Genomic DNA, 23,711 nt, shown 5'->3' with positions numbered 1-23,711 from the left:
CCATTGCAGATAAGTTGATTAAAGAATATATCAGCCGATTTGGAGTGCCTTTGGAGATCCATAGTGACCAAGGAAGAAACTTCGAAAGCGATCTATTTCAAGGAATATGTGATAGACTAGGCATGAAGAAAACAAGAACTACAGCATATCATCCGCAATCGGATGGTATGGTAGAACGGATGAATAAGACAGTTGGCAAGGATTTGACAAAGATGGTGTCCGATCATCAGCGAGACTGGGACCAATATCTTTCGTTCTTTACAATAGCCTACAGATCTGCTGTTAACGAATCAACAGGTCAGACACCAGCCAGAGTCCTATTCGGACGCGAGATGCGACTACCTTGGGATCTAGAGTTTGGGTGTCGACCTGGAAAAGATGTAGCAAGTGAAGATTATGTGATCGAATTACGAAGAAGAATGGACAATGTACACGAGTTGGTCCGTTCCCATCTTCAGATCGCAAGCGACCGAATGTAGAAACGGTACGATACGCAAGCCGAAAAGGGGTGCTTTAAGAAGAGCCACAGAGTCTGGCTCTATAATCCCAAAAAGCAAAAAGGTTGTTCTCCCAAATTGCAGCAGTTTTGGGAAGGTCCATACCTTATTATGGAGAAGATCAACGATGTCATCTACCGAATAAGCAAGATTCCGAGGGGAAAGTCGATGATAGTACACCATAACCGGCTGGCGTCTTTCGAAAGTGACCACGACGTAGATGAAGAAATGGAAGTAAACCAAGTCCAAGATGTGTCTGACCTCACGTTTGAGGAATTCATGGGGCCTATGGAGGCACCGGTAAAGCAGGACATGGTGTTACCACTGAAGAAAAGCAAGATCTACTTGCGCTTCCCGATGACTACTTGCTGGCCCTTACCATCCCGGCCAGTATCAAAGACGCACCAGGGTTGGCATCCGTCTTTCGAAGGAAGTTCGGTCGAGTTGCAGAACTTCAATGCCAAGTGCCAGAGACACTGCCGTGACCAACCTACCTACCAAGATGTATGGGAAGCCTTACTTCAATTGAGAGAGCACGTAGTAGAGTCCGACGTGCAAAAGCCATGCCAAAGTTGGAGTGCCGCCAATTAGATTGGAGGGTTATCCGAAATATGATGGAGGAGATCTTTAAAGACACCGAAGTCCAGGTGTTAGTCTGTTGTAATCCGCATAGTTACTGGTGCGGAGAGAAGACCGTCCCTTGCCATTTTTATACAACTGGAAGTTGTAAAAGAGGGTCCAGTTGTCGATACCAGCATACCGTTCCAGTTCCAGTCCCGACAAGGTTCCAGGAGGAACCATATTTTAAGAGGGAGGCAATGTTACAATAAATATTATGAGTCATAAAACTGTAAACATTATATTTCTAATTCTATTCCATTCAAGTTAGTTAGTTTTTGAATATCGAGTTAGTTTGAGTCCGAAAATATAATTGTACGCGGAAATAAATATAAATAAATATTGTGAAATAAATTAGTAATAAAGACTTTAATAAATTTGTAACATTAAATACAATAAATTAGATTAATAAACATACTCCATTATTGTGAATAAAAATTCTTACCTCGTCCCTTTCTTTTATATCTAGTCTCCATAATTATTTGTACTATTAAGTTGTATTTAAAAGTTTACTTTGGTGCACAGTCTTGGGAAGTTTAGACTGTAATAATTCTTTTCTCGTGACCATCCACTTGGGTGCAGCAAAAAATTATATTTTGACTTATTTATTTAATATTGGTATCTTTATGATTGGGTCTTTATACTTACTTTTTATACTTTTTAAGGTAATAAAGAAGGTATATTTTATACTTATTTTGTACTATTAGGTTTTATGTTAATTTTCGTCGTTAACCCAATAATGGCCAATGTATCGAAAACGAAACATTTCTTTAATTATATAATGAATATTATAGTTTATGTATCCGTCTTTTATATAAATAATTTATTGACGTGTTTGTTATCTTAATGGTCCATATTATGTGTTGTATAAGTTTTGAAATAATAATCAAAACACTCCAAATTTACTAGTATTTGTCGGTGTCGTTTGAGCTCGCATAATAAATCACAAGATATTTAAAATTAGATCAAACTAGCATTCCTTGTTCAATTAGAGATTGTAGAATAATATTATCCAAACATAATTTGAAATATGACTACTCATAAAAATTTTTAACGCCTTAAAGATAATGTTTCGTTTATGAAACTTTGGCGCGATCCGTATTTTTACCGTGAATCAAGATGTCCAGAGGTTATGTAAAATTTGTTATTAGTATTTTGTAAATTCCATATACATATTCCATATAAATATTATTACCAGATAATATTGCATATACATAATCGCATATACATATTATCAGATATGTACGATAATACATTTACATATACGTATTCTGAAACGATCTTTTATTTTTAGACTATCCGAATATGAAATGAAGAGATCTCTTTCGTTGAAAGAACTGCAAGCTATACTGGAGGATGATTCTAAATGCAGTTTATATACCTCCTTTAGTTGATGTGTTAACAGATGAAGAGGATTTGGATGATAATCTTTTTATAGAGGAAGGAGCTTTGACTGATATCGCTGGAACATTTGAAATCCACACAAAGTCTCGAGATGAGGCTAAGACGCCCACAAAATCCATATTGGAACCATCTACAAGTAGGGGAAAGAAAAGAAAAGTAAGTTCCCAACGAAAACGCAAACGCAATATACACCTGACTGGTCTAAATCGTCAGAAAACTATTACTCTTCTCCAAAAGAAAATGAATTTAATAAAAAGGAAGACATAAAGCTGAGACTTGCTGAGAAAACACCATTTAAAATATTCTCTTTATTTTTTGACCATATTGTATTCCAGAAGATACTCGAATTCAGCCTGACGTATGCCCGGTACAACAACAGACATGATTTCAAACTCTCTCCAGCTCAACTGCAGAACTTGGTATTTTAATCCTTACCGGTTATCGTACACTTCCGGCGTGTGATATATATTGGTCAAAAGACCCAGATAAAGGCGTGGAGCTCGTTAGAAAGTGCATGAGTCGAAACACCTTCCGAAACTTAGACAAAAATGATAAATTTGCCAAGATACGTCCATTATTTTTGCTGATTAACGAACGATATTTGCAGTTTGGACTATTTGTTCATAATATGTCTATAGATGAACAAATGGTTCCTTATTTCGGCCGACATTCTGCAAAAATATTTATGAAGGGTAAATCAGTGAGCTTTGTCTTCAAGGCCTGGTGCTTGTGTAGCTCAGAGGGATATCTATACCAATTCATTCCTTATGGTGGCGCAAATCCAGAAAGACAGAAATCTCAATACACATTGGGGCGCAAGTAGTTTTGGATCTGCTACGTGTAATGCAAAACCCTTCAGAGCATGGAGTTTTCTTCGAAAACTTCTTTTAGAGTTATGCACTATTCCACATTCTAGGTGAAAAAGGAATTTTCTTTACTAGCACCGTGAGAGAGAATAGGTTACCAGAATGTCCTCTACAAAGTAGCAAAGTGCTTGGGAAGAAGAACAAGAGCGAGAGTTTAAACATGCTTTCGACAAAAAGGCAGAAGTATCAGTTGCAAGGTAGATCGATAATTACGTTGTGACTGTAGCCAGCAACAATGGAATGGTTCATCCAATTGTTACAGTTAAAAGTATAATCGGAAGCTACGAAAGGAAGATTGAATACCTCAGCCCAATATGATTAACGACTATAACCGACATATAGGAGGTGTTGGTCTCCTAGATAATTCGGTATCAAATTACAGGATCCGAGTAAGAAGTAAAAAGTGGTGGTGGCCCTTGTTTATGAACCTTGTAGATTGAACAGTTGTAAATTCATGGAGAATTTACAACGTTGCGAATGACTCTCGAATTTCCTAATTGCAATTCCGTTCTTCGTTGGTTTTGTCACTGATACAGATCGAAAAAAGATTTACAGCTGCTGAAGAAGGTGACTCCGAATCAGACCTAGAGCCAACGCCATCCACATCTGTATGGGGTCGTCCTTCTAAAGGAAGTTTACCTTCTGATATGCAATATGACCAGACTGGTCATAATATCGTTCGCGAAGAGGAGGGACGTAGACGGCGGTACAGACTGTGCAAAACTAACTCTGTTTATATGTGCGGAAAATGCAAAGTTCACTTGCACGCTGACTGTTTTAGTGCTTTCCATAAAAAATGAGATGCCATAATGACGCTACTGCCATACTACCATACGGCCAAGTAATCACTTTATCTTATACTTATAATTAACTATTGTAGCAATATCTTTAGTTTTTAATTGATAAAACTAAGAAATTTTATTTACACACTATAAAACGTATAACTGTTAATTTACTACATATATTATACCAAAGTTTCGTTAATAGAAAGATTATTAGATTTTGAATTTCTGATCTTTTGTTTAAATTATTATCACTTTTGCTAATACAAACCATTTCCAAAAAAGTCCTTTTGAATTTATTACTTTCACTACATAAAATTTTAATGTTATCAAAATCCATAATATGGTCTTTATCGATTACATGCTCTGCCAAAGCACAAGATGGTTTTTTAATTCGGCAATCACTTTTGTAAGAAATAATGCGACTTGAAAGATTTCTTCCGACCTCACCAACATACTCAGCTTCACACTGAGTACAACTAATGCTGTATACTACATTCGTTTTTTCAAATTTGTCTATAGGATATTTAGTTTTGGAATATAAAGATGAAATAGTTTTGATGTTCTTTGTTGCTATTTTTATATTGTCAATAACCTTTAGTGTTTGTATTAATTTAGGTGTTAATGATGGTATAAATTTAAAACATTTATATATTTTTTCCAAACGAGTCACAAGTACTTCTTTTTTATTACTCTTACATATATATATATATATATATATATATATATATATATATATATATATATATATATATATATATATATATATATATATATATATATATATATATATATATATATAACTGTTTTGGATGGGTTGGAGTCAATAATAGGGCTATTGGTTAACTATTTTTTTAATCTCGAGCTTTCAATTGTGTTTACAATTATTATCAAGAGCTAAAAAAGACAAAATACTTACAAGGTTGAACTAAAAAGAAAAAACAATTTTTGTTAACTTACCAAATAAAAATTAGTTTGGTAAGTAAAAAATCACTGCTTACATGTTCAAAATATTTTATATAAAAATGTTTTGATCTAACAAATGTTTCTCCGAAAATTTCTATAATTTTGAAAACATTTTTTTTTTTTAATATAAAAATAATTGAATTTATAAATAAGTTCAAATAGCAACCAATTACAAATAGCCTCAATGTCATAAATGCCAACATAAAATTTTTATTTTTGACAATTATATTGCCAAAAGTAAAACTTCGTTTAAACATTCTTTTTTGTTTAGTAACAAAAAGAAGAAGATTTATTCACCCTTGACAGATGTCTGAAAGAATGTGACAGATATATGGAGAATTGAATATGACATTTTACAATTTTTATATATAAATCATAAAGAAAGAATATAATTATATATTTTACTTAAATTTTGAATCTCAGATCTTTTGTTTAAACTCTTATCATTTTTGCTAATACAAACCATTTCCAAAAAAGTCCTTTTAAATTTATTACTTTCACTACATAAAATTTTAATGTTATCAAAATCCATAATATGGTCTTTATCGATTACATGTTCTGCCAAAGCACAAGATGGTTTTTTAATTCTGCAATCACTTTTGTGAGAAATAATGCGATTTGAAAGATTTCTTCCGGTCTCACCAACATATTCAGCCTCACACTGAGTACAACTAATGCTGTATACTAAATTCGTTTTTTCAAATTTGTCTATAGGATATTTAGTTTTAGAATATAAAGATGAAATAGTTTTGATGTTCTTTGTTGCTATTTTTATATTGTTAATAACCTTTAGTGTTTGTATTAATTTAGGTGTTAATGATGGTATAAAAGGTAGTGAATGATAATAGATGTTCTGATTGTTAGATACAATGTTTTGAGATTGAGCAAAAAATGGTGTTAAATTATTTATATTACCAATATTAGAAAAAAGCATCCTATGTAGCATATCTGGAGGATAAGAGTTTTCAATTAGAATATTTTTTAATAACTGAAGATCTTCCTGTAGATAATCTGGATGAGAAAGTTTTAAAACACGTTCTTTTAATCCTGTTATAAGGTTCATTTTCATCTTATTTGGATGGTGAGAGTAATAGCTTATAAATCTATTACTACATATGGGTTTTCTGAACCATTTGGTTTTCAACATATTGTCTGTATTTCTTACAATTCTCATGTCAAGGAATGGTAGAGAATTATCTACCTCTTCCTCAACTGTGAATTGTATATGCTGATTATGACTGTTGAAAATGTTGACTGTTTCATGAATTTATAACTTATCAACTTTGTTTTTGATTCTAATATTTTTATATTTAATGGTGTATTTTATAAACAAATTTTTGGTAGTCCTATGGGATCTAGTCTTTCACCCATTCTAAGTAGCTATGTCATGGATGATGTTATCAGTGATTGTATCAGTAATTGCACTTTTTTCATTCCTTTTATTAAGAGATATGTAGATGATTTAGTTTTGGCACTTCCTAAACACAAAATTCATGAAACAGTCAACATTTTCAACAGTCATAATCAGCATATACAATTCACAGTTGAGGAAGAGGTAGATAATTCTCTACCATTCCTTGACATGAGAATTGTAAGAAATACAGACAATATGTTGAAAACCAAATGGTTCAGAAAACCCATATGTAGTAATAGATTTATAAGCTATTACTCTCACCATCCAAATAAGATGAAAATGAACCTTATAACAGGATTAAAAGAACGTGTTTTAAAACTTTCTCATCCAGATTATCTACAGGAAGATCTTCAGTTATTAAAAAATATTCTAATTGAAAACTCTTATCCTCCAGATATGCTACATAGGATGCTTTTTTCTAATATTGGTAATATAAATAATTTAACACCATTTTTTGCTCAATCTCAAAACATTGTATCTAACAATCAGAACATCTATTATCATTCACTACCTTTTATACCATCATTAACACCTAATTTAATACAAACACTAAAGGTTATTAACAATATAAAAATAGCAACAAAGAACATCAAAACTATTTCATCTTTATATTCTAAAACTAAATATCCTATAGACAAATTTGAAAAAACGAATTTAGTATACAGCATTAGTTGTACTCAGTGTGAGGCTGAATATGTTGGTGAGACCGGAAGAAATCTTTCAAATCGCATTATTTCTCACAAAAGTGATTGCAGAATTAAAAAACCATCTTGTGCTTTGGCAGAACATGTAATCGATAAAGACCATATTATGGATTTTGATAACATTAAAATTTTATGTAGTGAAAGTAATAAATTTAAAAGGACTTTTTTGGAAATGGTTTGTATTAGCAAAAATGATAAGAGTTTAAACAAAAGATCTGAGATTCAAAATTTAAGTAAAATATATAATTATATTCTTTCTTTATGATTTATATATAAAAATTGTAAAATGTCATATTCAATTCTCCATATATCTGTCACATTCTTTCAGACATCTGTCAAGGGTGAATAAATCTTCTTCTTTTTGTTACTAAACAAAAAAGAATGTTTAAACGAAGTTTTACTTTTGGCAATATAATTGTCAAAAATAAAAATTTTATGTTGGCATTTATGACATTGAGGCTATTTGTAATTGGTTGCTATTTGAACTTATTTATAAATTCAATTATTTTTATATTAAAAAAAAAAAAAAAATGTTTTCAAAATTATAGAAATTTTCGGAGAAACATTTGTTAGATCAAAACATTTTTATATAAAATATTTTGAACATGTAAGCAGTGATTTTTTACTTACCAAACTAATTTTTATTTGGTAAGTTAACAAAAATTGTTTTTTCTTTTTAGTTCAACCTTGTAAGTATTTTGTCTTTTTTAGCTCTTGATAATAATTGTAAACACAATTGAAAGCTCGAGATTAAAAAATAGTTAACCAATACTGCCGTCCTAACATGAAAGGTCCTATCTGCAAAATTTGGTAAAATGACTTTATTGGCTCATGGCATGCATAAACATATTATCTATGTATGTACAAAATGAAATTGTCCTGTAAGCGTCTTAAGTGCCTTATTATATACCTAAATGGTTTGTCCTAACTGACTAAAAAGTAATGTTTACTAACATAAATTGTCCTATCTCACATATGCTAAGAAAAATTGTCCGTTTTAACTTTAGAAATGCAGTTAGGACTATTTAAGGTAGCATTTTATAGTGAACGGCATCAGTTAGGACAATTTTGCGTAGTATGACAAAAGCATGTTTGTAACATAACTTCAAATAATTAATTATAAAAGGTATTTGTTATTGTCAGACATTGGGTGTACGCTCGTGCTTTTTGTATTTTAAGTAAATATATATTGTAAGAAATGGATGAAGGGTAAGTTTAATAATGTTACCTTATGTATAAGCAATAACTGATTGTAATTATTGTTTGTACTAGTAGCAAAAAATATAGACGCATATGCGTAGCAATGTAGCGTCACTTAGCCGGAACAGCGATAGATGTAAACTTATGGTGTATTTAGCCAAAATAGAGAAGGATCCAGATTATATTCCTGGGCCGTCCAATGAATTCGAGAATAATATCCGATATAGAACCAGAAGAAAACGAATTTAACTTCGATCAGGATTTCATTAGAGATATTCATTTTACAGCTCACAATTATAAACAAAACAGTTGATAAAGCTAAGAGTAAACTGTATACATAAACTGGGAAAATAAGAAAAAGAAAACAAATTGAAGAGCCATTTGTCGAAAGAAAGAAACAAAAAAGAGAGAGTTACATAAGAGTTTATAAAGTTAAAAAGTCACGTAAATTCAAATTCAATTGCACTGAAAAAATTTCGTATACTAGGCAAAAAGACATTAATACACAATACTGGCTATTGGAAAAGAACACCAAAAACAGTTTGTTTTGACCTGCGTAAAATAAAGTGAGAAAAAAAGAAGTACATCTCAGAATCAAACATTACCAAGAGTGTATTCCTGCAAATACTATCTAACATCAAAGAAAGCCGAAGAGGTGTGTATTTGTAAAATGAAAAGCGTGAAAAGATATTTCTTTTGGCGACATTGGGCTATGAAAAAGACAATGATAGAATCATTGCTGTAGAAAATATAATAATCAGGTCATACATTTATGGCAATATATTCATTTCATCACCAAGTTGAGCTTGCCCCCAAAAGAAAAAAAAGTAGGTATACGATTTTGACGATTTTTTCGAAACGGTAAAACAAGCCAATTCATCAAAAGTTAATTTAATAAAAATGTTACTTTTTAACTTCACTGACTGTACCTCCAAATATAAGTTAAAAAAGCTGATTTCTCGAGTTTACTTAAAAGATATAGTTTGTCTTTATTTTAAAAGAAGAAATTATTACAAAACAGAATTTGAAAACAATTTTATTGATTTAAAAGATATTTTTATGAGATACGTTAAGGGTAGGCTAACGAGTCCCCAGATTCGTAATACATGTCGCGGTGTAACAATGTCGCGTATTTTGAGAAGTTAATTGAGATATAATTTGAGATATAATATATAATTGAGATAATATTTTTGAGAAGATTTGCCGGTTAACGAACATGCTTTCAAGGAAGAAAATGATTATTATTAGTATTATTTTAATATTTTTATCGATACATATCATTTATGTTACATATATTACGATGTAAATTGTGTATTAAGTGTAAAACTTATTATAATAAAATTAAAAGTGTTCAGTTAATTGGAATTTCAGTTTCATTTAGGACAATTTCAGTAAGAAATAAAAAAAACGTACTTCATATACACTAAGTTAAATTGTCCTAAGTGACAATATAATCAAAAATCGACTAACCTGGAAAGAATAAATTAAAATTATGACTAGCAACTAAATTCTATTCTCCGTCATAATATATAAAATAAAACATAAAAAGTTTCTTAAATTACCAAGCGTTATACAATGAAAAGAAACAAAAACTCGATTTTCTCAAAACCTAAATTTTGCAGATAGGACCTTTCATGTTAGGACGGCAGAATAGCCCTATTATTGACTCCAACCCATCCAAAACAGTTATATATTTGTTCCAAACGAGTCACAAGTACTTCTTTTTTTTATATATATATATATATATATATATATATATATATATATATATATATATATATATATATATATATATATATATATATATATATATATTAAAATGATATTGAACATGGGAGAAGGAAAAATAGTGTTTAAATGTAAAAGAAAAAAAAATAATTTATAAGTTATATAGTAGATAATATTGGATGTAGGGGGTGTTTGGTTGTCAGGGATGTATTTAATAGAACAATTTAAATAGAAAAATTGAAGTATTTAATTTATTATATTTACTAAGGTATGTGGATAAGAAAATTAATATTTAAAAAATAATATGTGAATTATTTCTTTTAAAATTAATTTTGGGGTATTGAGATGATTGGTGTTTAAAGAAAATAATTTATAAGTTACACACTAGATATTGTTAGATATAAAAAATATTTGGTTATTTTAATAAGTTATATACTAGAGAATTTTATAAAAATTATTTATGTGAGGGCATTCTTAAGAAATTAGCATATAATAAGTGTAAAAAGTTTTTTTTTTAATAATTATAATATTGTAAATATATTTTATATAAATATATTATAAATATAAGTGAGCCATGTGCATAGGCAATCAACTATACATTTAAGTGACAGACAGAAAAATAATAATTGCTAATGTGAAATAGGGTTATGTGTTAGTTTAAAATGTTTAGTTTACATATAGTTACTGATTTAAGTTTATATTCTGATCTAAAAAGCCTAAATGCCGATAAAATTCTCGATAGAAAAGTAAAGAATTCTCTAGATCACAGAAGATGGCCTGTTTGCGAAATGGACTATTCCAGAAAATTCAGATATGTAGGAAATAGAGCAAATCGAATACGATTCCTTGCCAGATGGTTCTGGAAGATTGAAAATGTATAAATACTCGGTGATTTGGATTCAAAATGGCCAGTCAGTTAGGAAGAAAGTTAGATAGAGTTAGTAAGAAGTCAGACAGTTACAGTATAAAGTCAGTCGGTCCTATTTTCAATATAGTTCAAGATAGAATACAGTCAGTCAGTTGGTGAAATGTTCAATATAGTAAGTTTAATGAAGATTAAGAAACAGAATAAAGAAAATATTATTGAAGATTAAAAATTATGTTATGTATAAATGGTGATTGGATAATGGAACAAAGTATTAATTGAAAATTAAAATTATATAATATATTTGGTGATTGGATATTGGTATATTGAAAAGAAGAATAAATATAAATGCTATTAAGAAGAAAAATATTTTAAATTGGTGGAAGCTGATAATAGGAAAAAGGAATTTTACAAAAACAAGGATAACCGAAGCTGAGAACGAAGACATTGAGTGGTGATTAAAATCTATATAGTGGAGAACAGTTTCATTTAGGCATTCAGTGACAAAAAGGTACAAAATTTTGTTAATATAATTTAGTTAGTGTCATAACAATTTCAATTTTAAAGATAGTTTGTTTAAATTTTACATTGTCTATAGAATTTAATTAGTTTCATAAGAATTTCAATTTAAAGATAGTTTATTTTAAATATACATTGGCTATGTTAGATATATATGTGTGTTTCATAATAGATATAATAAAGATAATTTAAAAAAGTGCTTACAAACTAATTCTCTGAGAACCGCGATAAAAACCCTATATATATATATATATATATATATATATATATATATATATATATATATATATATATATATATATATATATACATATATATATATATATATATACATATATATATATATATATATATATACATATATATATATATACATATATATATATATATATATATATATATATATATATATATATATATATATATATATATAATTATAAATATTACAAAAAAATACATATCTTTGATGCGGATCAGTGTTGTGCAAGACCCTGTAAATTTATAATTAATTTTAAATTATTAAGTTTACAGCTACCTGCTATTTTTATAAATTATTTAAAATCTCACGATCGTGAGATCAAGACCAGGACAAATATTGAGATAACTAACATCATAGAAGAAGCAGAACAAATTATTTAAAAGTATTAATTTTAATAGTATTTTAAGTATCTAAATTCTCATCATTTGCATGATGTACACACACAAATTTGTTTTATAATTGGCGAAAAAAATTATACTGCAGTAATAGAAAGTAGTTAATGATTTTAAATGATGTTTAGTGTTTAATGTCACTTAAATTTTCTTTATTGGCATAACTATTCGAAATTATGTTACATGATGTTTTTGTTAACTTTACATAATATGTAACTAAACAGTTTAAATTGTTTAACATAATAAATAATTAATATTATAAAATCATCGAAAAAATCGGGTTTACAAAGGCCATTAAATCAATTATCACTTGGCATTTTTGGTTTGATATTCTCAACGAGAAGTTGAAATAATAAGTAAATAGTAATAAGATACCCCGAGTTAACTCCCGTGGACTTCTTTCTATAGGGTTATTCACAAAGCTAGATTTATAGTAGAATCACTTATTGGGAGAACTAAGGAAAACGATTAGTACATGAAAAGTCTAGTAATCACTGAAATGCTTCAAAATATTATATGGACGTTGGTGGATATTATTTTAAACATTCAATTGAATAATTATAGCTGATGACCAAACTGTTTTGAATTATGAATTTATTAATTTAAAATTTGGTTTATTTTATTTACGTTACATTTAATAATGTTTTCTTTTAATGTTGCAAATTTCGTTTTAATGTAGTTTTTGGAGTTACAGGAAAAACTTAAAATTAAAATAGGTTAGCTTTTAAAAGGTGTAATATTTTCAATAAACTGATAATTTTTACATGAATGGAGTAAATATGGAAAAAATCAAGGATGCCTGAATTCTCCAGCAAAATATAGAATAGAATAGAATAGAATAGAAATATGCTTTATTGTGTATATGCTAACTAATAAGTTTAAGTTGCTGCATGTGGTACCCAAATATATATAAAAATACTCAAGTTACTTGTACAAAAATCTACTGCAATTTCTCAGTTATTCGTTAATAAACTCTATGGTCTTTCAGATAGATAGGCTTTTGTCATTGTACGGAACTTAAGAAAAGAAGTTGGAGATTTAAGTTGCAAAGGGAGATGGTTGATAACTTTTTTTGCTGAATATAATATAGATGTCTTTACTAACTCAGTGAATGGGATCGGTAAATACATATCAAAGGTTGAATTTCTGGTGGAGTAGTCATAATTGGGGTTGTAGGGTTATGTTATAGAGGTAGTACCTTTTATTGGAACGACCACATCGAGGGTCATAGACGGGAGATGGTTCTTGATAACTGGTCCTCATAAGACACCTACCTCTCACTTATGGCTCCACGTGCCACACCCGAGGCAACTGTATTGGTCTGCAGGCTAAACTAACTGAGGGTAGCCAAATATGGCGAAAAATTTCACCGAGTAATTGCCGGTATAAGCAGTCCCCCATTTACTGACCAACGGCTTCGGGCGTAGGAGTTGGTAAGTGGTAGGGCACCTTTTTGTCCTGGGGTTGAGAAATCGACCCCGAAGGCGGATGAACCAAAATTTACCCAACGGCATAAAGATGTAGAAGGTAAGGGGAAACCACTACATTAAATATTCCTACGGATATCCCTGGAATAATTATCTTATATGTCGGACAAAATTGCAGCAAAGGCCCTCAGTCCCGGGCAGACCTTAGATGGTCCAAGGGCGCTAAAAATCTCTCGGGTTTGACTTCAAGATGTTATTCATAAAGTAGCGACGTGGAACGTCAATAGTTTGTGCATCCCAGGAAAGTTACATAACCTGCTCAAAGAAATGCGGCGCCTGGAAGTGAAAACAATGGGTGTAAGTGAATTGAGGTGGTCTGGCTCAGGTATTTCTCACAAAGTAGTGACGGAGTAATCATAGTGAAGTTAGCCGGTCAACCTATTATTATAAATCTAATCCAAGTTTACGCACCCACATCGAATAAACCAGAAAACTGAAGTTTTAGATTTCTATCTAAGACATAAAGGAAGCATTAAAAGTCACAAAGAAAAACGATATCAACATCATAATGGGCGATTTTAATGCCAAAGTCGATAGGGATAGATGTGGTAATGAGGTCGGTGATTTCGGCCTGGGTAACAAAAATGAGCGAGGAGAGCTACTAATTGAATTTTGTAATGACCACGATTTCGTCATATCCAATACGTGGTATCAACTCCCACTAAGAAGATTGTATACATGGCGAGCACCAGGAGATCGTCCAGGTCATTTGATACGAAATTAAATTGATTACATCTTAATAAACAAAAGATTCCGCAACTATATAAAAAGAGTGGCCGCTTACCCTGGGGCGAACATTTCGTCTGACCACAACCTCCTTATCGCAAATGTGAGGCTCCGATTGGCAAAGGTTAAAAAACCATCTAATAAAAAATAAATAAACACTAGAGAATTAATGAGAGATGAAGAGCTTAGATCTACATACAGTAAGCACATCAACGAGAACTTGAGAAACATACAAGGAAATTGCATAGAGGAAACCTGTGAGAAAATAAAAATATAGTCGAGGCTGACGAAGTAGTCGCAAGTAAAATAAAAAGAAATCACAAAAACGAGTGGATGACGGATGAGATACTTGATCTAATGGAGCAGCGCAGACAGTACAAAATACATCAGAATCAACAGGAATACAACGAAATCCAACGTACGATAAGGACAAGAATTAAAAACGCAAAGGGAAGCTGGATGAAAGAACGTTGTGAAGAATTGGAATCACTACAAAAAAAGAGAGACAGCTTTGGACTACATAAAAAGGTCAAAGAAAGAGTATATACAAGAAACACCATGAGACTCGCCTGAAGAATGATCAAGGAAACTACGTTCATATCCAGGAAGAACTAGCTAAAATCTGGGCAAACTATGCTTCGTCCTTCTTTGCGGATAATAGACCGAATCTGCCAACTACTAACCTACCCACGGAAAATTTATCCGGCCCTCCCATTATTCGCGCCGAGGTGGAGTACGCTATAAAAGTAGCAAAACTAGGCAAGGCCCCTGGACCGGATGGAATTACTACGAAAGCCATAAAAATGTTGGAAGATGATAACATCAACATGCTGGTAACAACATTCCAACGGATTGGCTTTATTCAACCTTTATAATGATCCCTAAATCACAAAGAGCGACAAAATGCAAAGACCACAGACTGATAAGTTTAATAAGTCATTTACTTAAGGTGTTTCTTAGCATCCTTCACACAAGAATGTTCAGAAAGCTGGAAGGCCTAAGCGATGAGACACAATTTGGTTTCAAGAGGGGACTTGGTACACGTGAAGCAGCTTTCTGCTTGAATATGCTTGGAATCATACTGGTATCATCACCAAAAAGATTTTTTTTCATCGATTTTTAAGTTAGTGATGTCATTTATAAAGATAAGGAAAAGCAGAGAACCCAATACTGAACCTTGTGGTACTCCACATACAATGCTTTTGTAACTAGAGTCAGTATCATTTGCTCTAACTAGTTGTTTCATTCCTTAAGTAAGATTGGAATCAATTCAAAGAAAAACCTTGATTTTCGTAGAAATTTAGTTTTTTTATCAAAATGTCGTGATTTACACAATCAAAAGCTTTGTCAAAGTCACAAAAAACAGTGGCAGTGTAAAGATTATTGTTTAGTACTTGATAGACTTCATATAGTACAGACCATCTTATGGTACATTTATTAGATAAAAAGCCAAACTGACTTTGTGATAAAATGTTTTCAACGAGTAAGAACCTAAGTAGTACTTTTATAACTATATAAATAATTTTGGATAGGACCGGTAGTAAGGCAATAGGTCTATAGTTGCAGACATTCGATTTTTCACCACTTTTATGTAGAGGGATAATAATGGCTGTCTTTAGGCACTCTGTAAATACACCTTTTTCAAAGGAATCATTAACTAGTGAGACCAGGACTTCCAATACATTTTTTGGGAGATTTAAGAAAATTTTGATAGATGTGCTCTTGATACTACTAATTATTTAGTCAGTCTGATTATTTTATCAGTTCAGATTTATTAACTGCGTAGCGCAAGCGGTAGGATGCTTGCCTCGCAAGCCGGTGGTCCGGAGTTCGAATCCCACCGCCGGCAAGAACATCTAGACATTTTAAAAATGTCTATAGGCCCCAGGTCGACTCAGCCTAAATAAAAATGAGTACCTTGGGTAAAACCAGGGGTAATAATAGACGGTTGAAGCGTAGCACTGGCCATGTTACCTTCCGTGTATACCGTAGGCCCTAGATATAGCAGACTACCCTGCTATACTCCCAATGCCGCGACAGCGGTATAAAACGGGAGACTATTATTATTATTATTTATTAACTGGTCTTATAAAGAATGAATTCGAGACCTTTTTTGAATTGGAGAGATAGGAAATAGGATCTTGTTGTGGCAAAATATTTGATGTTATATTTTTACTCACATTAACAAAGTATTCATTTAGATTTTCAGGGTTTGGTAGAGAAATTGTTTGAGCTGTGTTAGTTTTATTTCGAAGATTGTTTATTATGGACCAAATTTTTTTTGCAACATTTTTAGAGCTTCCCAGACGATTTTTTATAATACATTTTATTAGCTGTTTTGATAAATTTTAGATTCCTCTGTACTTGGATATATACTCAGTGACAAAGACGTTAGTAGTAAATTTCTTGATGTCTAGTAGTGAACGCATATTCTTGGCTGATATGCGGATACCTTTGGTAGTCCACGGTTTGTGATGTTTTAACTATTGTAATTTAAAAAATGCCTTATTGAAAATACAAACAAGCCTATCTAAAAAATCACTGAAATTATAGTCCTCGTCCACAGAGGAAAAGTGCCACCCACAAATCAAGCACAAACTTTGGAATTTACCAAAGTTCTGAGCGGAAAAAATCCTACCTAAACGTTGGGTTTTCGAGGATGGTTTGTCAAGAGTGTTAAACTTGGTATATACTGCTTCATGATCAGATAGCCCTGCATTAATAATTGTAGAGCGCACATCAAAAGATGAGAAATCTGAGACAATATACTCAATTATGATAAATGCTTTTTTATTAATTCAAGTAGGAGAATTAACGTGCATTGTAAAACCATACGATTTGAATATATTGACCAAGGATAATTGGGTAGCACAAGCAATAGCGTAATTAATGTTTAAGTTACTGCATAGAATTTTTCTGCTTGTCTTGGGCAGGTCGTCTAACAAATTTAGTAGGTTCTGAAAAATTAGTTCTGTGGAAGAATCAGTTGATCTATGTCTAATGATCTGCCACACATGGTCTATTCCATATTTAAAATTAAGTACTTGTGGTACTGGAAGGGAGTTGACAAATGATAGATGTCTATATCCTTAAAAGCTGATTGCTTTGGAGGACTAAAAATCGATCCGTTTTAGCATTTTCACAAAATCCAATCATTTTCATACACTATCTCGGTAAACCGTAACTCAATTCAACTTTTATTCTATTTTTTAATTGTACGCCACATGCACTTCAATTAGCATTAAACATAAAATATTAACAATGTATCGTAAAATATGGGATTAAAATGTTATAAGGGAAGTCATAAAAATGTACCAGAACATAAAAATTTACAAGAACATCTTTAATATTCTGAGCTACAATAAAAATCAAAGTGGTTAGTTGGTGTCGGCAGTAGTAATTGAGAGAGTAGGGTGTAGTTGTAATAGGATTTTTGATTGGTGTTGTGCATTAAAGGTAAGTTTTCTCCTTTAAGTTACTTTCTTAAAAGTGGTTAAAATCTTATGCTTTATTTGCTATGCTAGATTTTCCTACTACATTAATTTGATATCTAATAAGTTCAATAAAGTTATAACCAGAAATTAGAATTGGCGCATTTTATTCTTTTTTTTTTAATACAGTGATTATAATTTATCTATTTCATCTTTGAGAATGTGTTATGACAATTTTTTGTGGTCTTTCTATATCTTTTTTGTCTCTTGCATTAAATTTTTGTTATAAAATCATTTTCTATTCTGTAGATATGCTGTTTTCATTTATTTTTATAACCCACTATCTTGTCGTTTGTTGTGGATATATTCGGTTTATTACGTTTATCTTCATTTCTTATTATATCTCTCTTGAGCAGCATTTAACTCTTCTTAGAAATCTCATGGATCTATATAATACCGGAATTATACCTCCAGAATGATAGCTGTCTACATTCGTCGCATTACCAAAGAAAGCTAATGCAAAAGAATGTTTTGAACATCGAACAATATCACTAATATTCTATTTGTCAAAAATATTTTTAAGAATCATCCAGAAGCAAATTTACCAAAGTTGAAAATCGACATTAGCAATACACAGATAGGATTCAGAAAAGGTCTACGTACTTGAGAAGCTCTCTTCGCTTCTAACGTGCTGACAAGATGTCTAGATTGAACATAATAAAGTACATAATAGTACAGTTGATAAAGTACATAATAATAAACTGAGAGATATCGTTGAAATAAAAAAACATAGATAATATAGAAATGAGAATAATTCTGAATTGGTATTGGAATCAGAAGGCTAATATCAAAATAAAAAACAAAAGATCTTAAGAAATAGAAACACACAGAGAAGTACAACAAGATTGTCTCTTCTCACTATTGCTACTTCATGTCTATAGTGAAAGCATATACCAGGAAACTCTTTTAGAAGCAAATGAAATAATTGTAATCAACGGAGAGGTTGTAAACAATAGTCGATATGCAGACATTAATATCCTAGTCACAAAAATAGCAGAAGGCTTACAGCGACAGCTTACAAGTATCAATATTGCTTATATTAATTCTTCTTTTTCTGCTTATTATGTAGACATGACTTTGTCTGTTTTTGCATGTGCCTCCAGTAAGTCGTTCCATGGTTTTCGTAGTCTTCCTACTGATCGTCTTCCTATTGGGGAACCGTCTCTTGCCGTATTTACTACTCTATTTGTTGTCATTCGGCTTATATGATCGTTCCATGTGACGCCTAGATATTTAAACTCCATCACTTGTTCTATTATCTGACCTTATAGTTCCAATTTACATCTTAGTAATTTTTTGCTATAACCATGCATTTTGTCTTTTTTGGGGAAATTAACATGTTAAATGTTTTGGAGTTTATATTAAAATGGTGTAGCATACGTTGTAAATCATCTTCAGTTTGAGAGAGTAGTAATGCGTTGTCTGCATAGCAGATTATTTTAAGTTGTTCTTTTCCCATTTGGTATCCTTTTTTAGTTCTTACTTTTTTTATTATTTATTCATAATTAGGTTGAACAATGGAGGACTCAGGGAATCTCCCTATCTTATCCCATTGCCAGCTTCAATAGGGTCTGTTAGTTCTTTTTCTACTTTTACTTTTATTGTGTTGTTTTGTTAAATATTTTTGATCGTTTTGATTATTTCTAGAGGTATCCCTCTTGTGTCCTTTAAATTGACACTGTCAAATGCCTTCTTAAGGCCTACGGAACATAGATATGCTAATTTGTTGTATTTTAATGATTTCTATTGCACTTTCTTCTTAGGATGCCTATCCGTTCCGAACGTTGGCGATCATTCTGGCTATGATGAATTTGTTGGTTGCTATACGGAATTCCTGTGTTGTGGTCTTTCTATACCATGCTCTCAGGTTAGTAAACGGGATATTCTTCCTCGTCCTGGGCCCCATTTTCCTTCAATTTTATCTTGAAAAATGCATGGGACTAGCTCATATTTGCCTTGATTTCTCATTATATGTCCCAAGTACTGCAGATTACGGTCCTTCACGATTTTAACCAAATCCGCGATTGTGTTTATCCTCCGTAGTATTTCTTCATTGGTGACTTTGTCTATCCATGGTATTTTCAGAATCCTTCTGTATAACCATAGCTCAAAAGCCTAAAGTTTTGATAGAGTTTCCGCCTTCAATGTCCATATTTTTACTCCGTACAGAAGCACTGAGTACATGTAACATTTAAGGAGCCTTATTTTTGTTTCTAGGGTGAGGTCATGGCTCTTGAACACAGAGCTCATAGTCAAGAATGCACTTTTTGCCTTTCTGATGCGACATAATCTCTTGGGTATTGTCCCACGACTCATTGATTATAATTCCCAAGTGGTTGTACTGTGAGACACGTTCAATTCTCATTTGGTTCATTCTATTGAGATGCCTTCGTCAATATCTTTTAGAGTCTCTTCAAAAATGTGCTCCGAGTACAGATTGAATATCAGTGGTGAAATTATGCACCAAGTCTCACTCCCCGTAAGATTTTACCTGATCTGTATATCCGCCATCTATTCGGAGTACCCCTGATTGATTCCAATACAGATTAGTTATTATTTTTAGATCTCTTCCGTCAACCCCTGTCCTCTTCAGCACTTTCACCATTTATTCATGCCTGACTCTATCTAAAGCCTTTTTGTAGTCAATTAAATATGCAAAAACATCACAGCTGACACTCTACATATCTGAAATAATACCTGCACGCTAAATACAGCTTCCCTCGTACCAACGGCGTTCACAAATCCAAACTGATTCGGCGTAATTTGTTTCTCTCATTTCCGGTAAATTCTTTTCTGGATAACTTTTAAAAACAGCTTTAGCAGATGGCTCATTAGGCTTATGGTCCTATAGTCTTCACATACTTTTGCGCACTCCGATTTGAGCCACTCTACTGGTTATTTTTCTGCCTTGAACATTTCATTAAATATTTCAGTTATTATTTTTATTTGTTCTGTTTCATCGAGTCCGTTTCCATCTTTCATTTATCTGACGGCTGCTGTTATTTCTTCTGGTAGGATTTCGGGACCAGAATTATCTTCAATGATGGGTTCTTGTATTGTTCTAAGGTCGTGAAAAAATTTCTTCAAGTATTTTTCCCATACTTGCTGCATTATAAATATAGCTTCGGTGCGTGATCTTCCCGACTTAAAACCTTGTTGTTTTTCTTCTAGTGTTATAATTTAATTCAGTTTATTTTTTATCACTTTGGTTGGTAACTTTAGTGTTGTGTTTGTAATTCTCTCAATTCCGATTTCTCTTTCTTTTTGAAGAGAGGTATTAGGATGCTTGATCTACATTCTTGAGGAATTCTGTTTTATTCTATTATTTTTTGGATTAGTTTTAATAGTTGTTTGTTCTTATCTGGTCCTCTATACTTTAGGAGATCGTTTGGTATTCTGTCCTCTCCTGGTGATTTTCTATTTTTTAATTTTCTTAATGCTTCCTTTACCTCTTTTTCCTCAATATTTATTTTTTCGTTTGTCGTCACCTCTGGTGTTGGTAATTCATTAAATCGTCACCTTTAGTAAATAGGAGTCTAAGGTAGTCTGCCCATGTTTCCTTCTAATAAATGTGTTTCGTTTTTATTAGTTAGTTCATCTCTTTTTTTATCCTTTGACCATTTTTTATATTTCTTTTTGTGTTCCGTTTTTCATCTGTTTTAAGAAACTCTGCCAGTCTTTCCTTTTTATTTGAATAACTAAAGTATTCGTTTCATTTCTGATTTGTTTATAATGGTTGTATGCCTGTTGTGTCTGTTGTATTCTGTATTATAAAAAGACATTTTTCTTTTCTTCACATTTTTTCTTCACTTCCTCTTTAAACCATGAAGTTTTCTTTAACCAGCAACCTTCTCAGATATTCTTTTTTGTATAAGTATTCCGTAGATTCCGTATTTAGTCCTTCGCCACTGATTTTTGTTTGTGTTGTATTAATTAGGGCATAAAAATCAGTCTTCAAAAAACCACATACATAGTCTGCAGTAAAAACATAATACTACCAACGCGAATTGGTATAAATATTAATATGGCAAAATTAAAATTAATTAAAGAACAATAAAAGGGTTTCAATAGATTTCCTTTAATTCTTTTATGAGTAAATACTACTATGTACTTTTTTAACATTGGCAAACTTACCATGATTTCTCGAGTTGTTGTTTTTTTACCGTAAACCTACGACTTCATTTAGAATTCAGTTTTGATGATTTGACAATCTGTTGTATATGTAAAATGCCTAACATCCATTGTTTTCAGCATCCTTTTTTGTTAGGTGTCTTCTCTCTTCAATAACGCTACAGCCCAAATCAGGCCTTAGCCTCCAGCATTCTAAACATCTCTCTAGCATGGGTGCTCACTTCGTCTTATAACCTCTTCGTTTGTCGACATTAGCCGACATCCCACCATGATTCCATAAGCTTTCCGCTAGGTTTTCTGTTATTTTCAATTCTTATAAGGTAACCTGCCCAGTGTAGTATTTATATTTTTGAATAATTGGCTCTATTTGGTTGTTTGTAATATTGATATAACTTATACTCCACATACCATTTTTGGTAATGGGTCCCAATATTCTGCTTAATATCTTTCTTTTAAAGGTAATAATAAGATTTATTTCTTTTGTCGTGATCCATGTTTATGAGTCATATTTGGTTATTGGTCGTATAATCATTTTATAAACTTTGAACTTTACTTCCATATGAGTGACTTTGGATCTAAACACCTGAAAGCGAGGTATGCTCTGTTAGCTAGCATAGTCTGTCCCCGTATTTCATTGTCCCCACTAGCTGCTGTTGATCGGCAATCAAAATCGTAATCTCCACTAGTTATTCGGGGAAGGTTTATTGAATTCCTTTCCTTAGAGCGTACAATACCAAATATTTAAAGACTATGGAACTGTTAAAATGTTGTGCAGTTGAACGTTGGCAGTGTGTCCAACGACAATATATACAGCTTTAACGTTTTATGGTTGTAGGTTTTGTTAATTTATCATATATCCTTTATTAATCTGATTTTTAATGTTTACTAATTTAAGTCTTCAGAGTATCTCAAACTAAGCCACCATGAACGAGCAAGACGAAATTGTTATATCTGGAGCATCTGGCCACTTTCCAAATTGCAGCAATTTTGAAGAGTTAAAAGAAGCATTGATTGGCGGCTATGATTTACTATCAGATTCGCCCCGCTATGATTTAAGTAAGGAAAGACTAGGCAGATGTAAAAGTTTATGCATAATTATTTTTTTTTCTATTTAGGTTTCAAAGGAATTTCAGGGCGAACAGGGCAAGTGGATGATATTGATAAATTTGACGCTTCATTTTTCGAGATGCATCCAAAATGGGCTGAGTATACTGATCCACGCCATAGAATTCTATTGGAAACTGTGTTTGAGGCCATCGTTGATGCTGGATATAATCCAAAGGAACTAAGAGGGACAAAAACAGGTAAAAAATATTTATATATTTATAAACATTTTAGTAATTCTAGTAGTAACCGTAATATTTTTATCTATATAGTGATAGTAGAAATGATATATGATCTAAAAGATAGTATGATTATACATACATACATATATATATATATATATATATATATATATATATATATATATATATATATATATATATAAACTAAGCAACACTCGAAGAATGGTGGGTTTTTCAGTCAAAGTGGAAAAATAAAAGACAAAGAAGGTGGCTACTTCATCTATTTATTGAAGACGTTTCGCTTTCTGCTCAGAAAGCATCATCAGTTCATCTAAAAAGAACAATATGAAAAACCAAACAGCCACAGAGAAGTTAT

General features: G+C 31.7%; 2 protein-coding genes across 4 annotated transcripts in view; one reads left to right on the top strand and one right to left on the bottom strand.

The window, feature by feature from the left end:
* LOC140436280 (zinc finger MYM-type protein 6-like) overlaps positions 1–1,810 on the bottom strand; it is a 28,370-nt gene extending 26,560 nt beyond the window's left edge. Inside the window, exon 1 of the mRNA XM_072524990.1 lies at positions 1,561–1,810. Coding sequence (XP_072381091.1) covers positions 1,561–1,591 — 31 coding nt within the window. The 5' untranslated portion in view covers positions 1,592–1,810. The remainder of the gene's footprint in view (positions 1–1,560) is intronic.
* Positions 1–23,711, top strand: part of LOC140432522 (fatty acid synthase-like) — a 109,022-nt gene that overhangs the window by 33,319 nt on the left and 51,992 nt on the right. For 2 of the 3 annotated variants that reach the window (XM_072520467.1, XM_072520465.1), the window contains exons 1-3: positions 17,808–17,883; positions 22,945–23,105; positions 23,165–23,353. In XM_072520467.1, the coding sequence (XP_072376568.1) occupies positions 22,973–23,105; positions 23,165–23,353 (322 nt within the window). In that variant the 5' untranslated portion in view covers positions 17,808–17,883; positions 22,945–22,972. Of the gene's footprint in view, positions 1–17,807; positions 17,884–22,944; positions 23,106–23,164; positions 23,354–23,711 lie in introns of those variants that run through there. The other variant, XM_072520466.1, reaches the window with a different exon arrangement.

The sequence above is a fragment of the Diabrotica undecimpunctata genome, chromosome 1 (genome assembly GCF_040954645.1).
Source record: "Diabrotica undecimpunctata isolate CICGRU chromosome 1, icDiaUnde3, whole genome shotgun sequence".
Lineage (NCBI taxonomy): Eukaryota > Metazoa > Arthropoda > Insecta > Coleoptera > Chrysomelidae > Diabrotica > Diabrotica undecimpunctata.
Note: the sequence above shows the minus strand (reverse complement) of the source record. Positions and strands in the feature narration are given on the sequence as shown.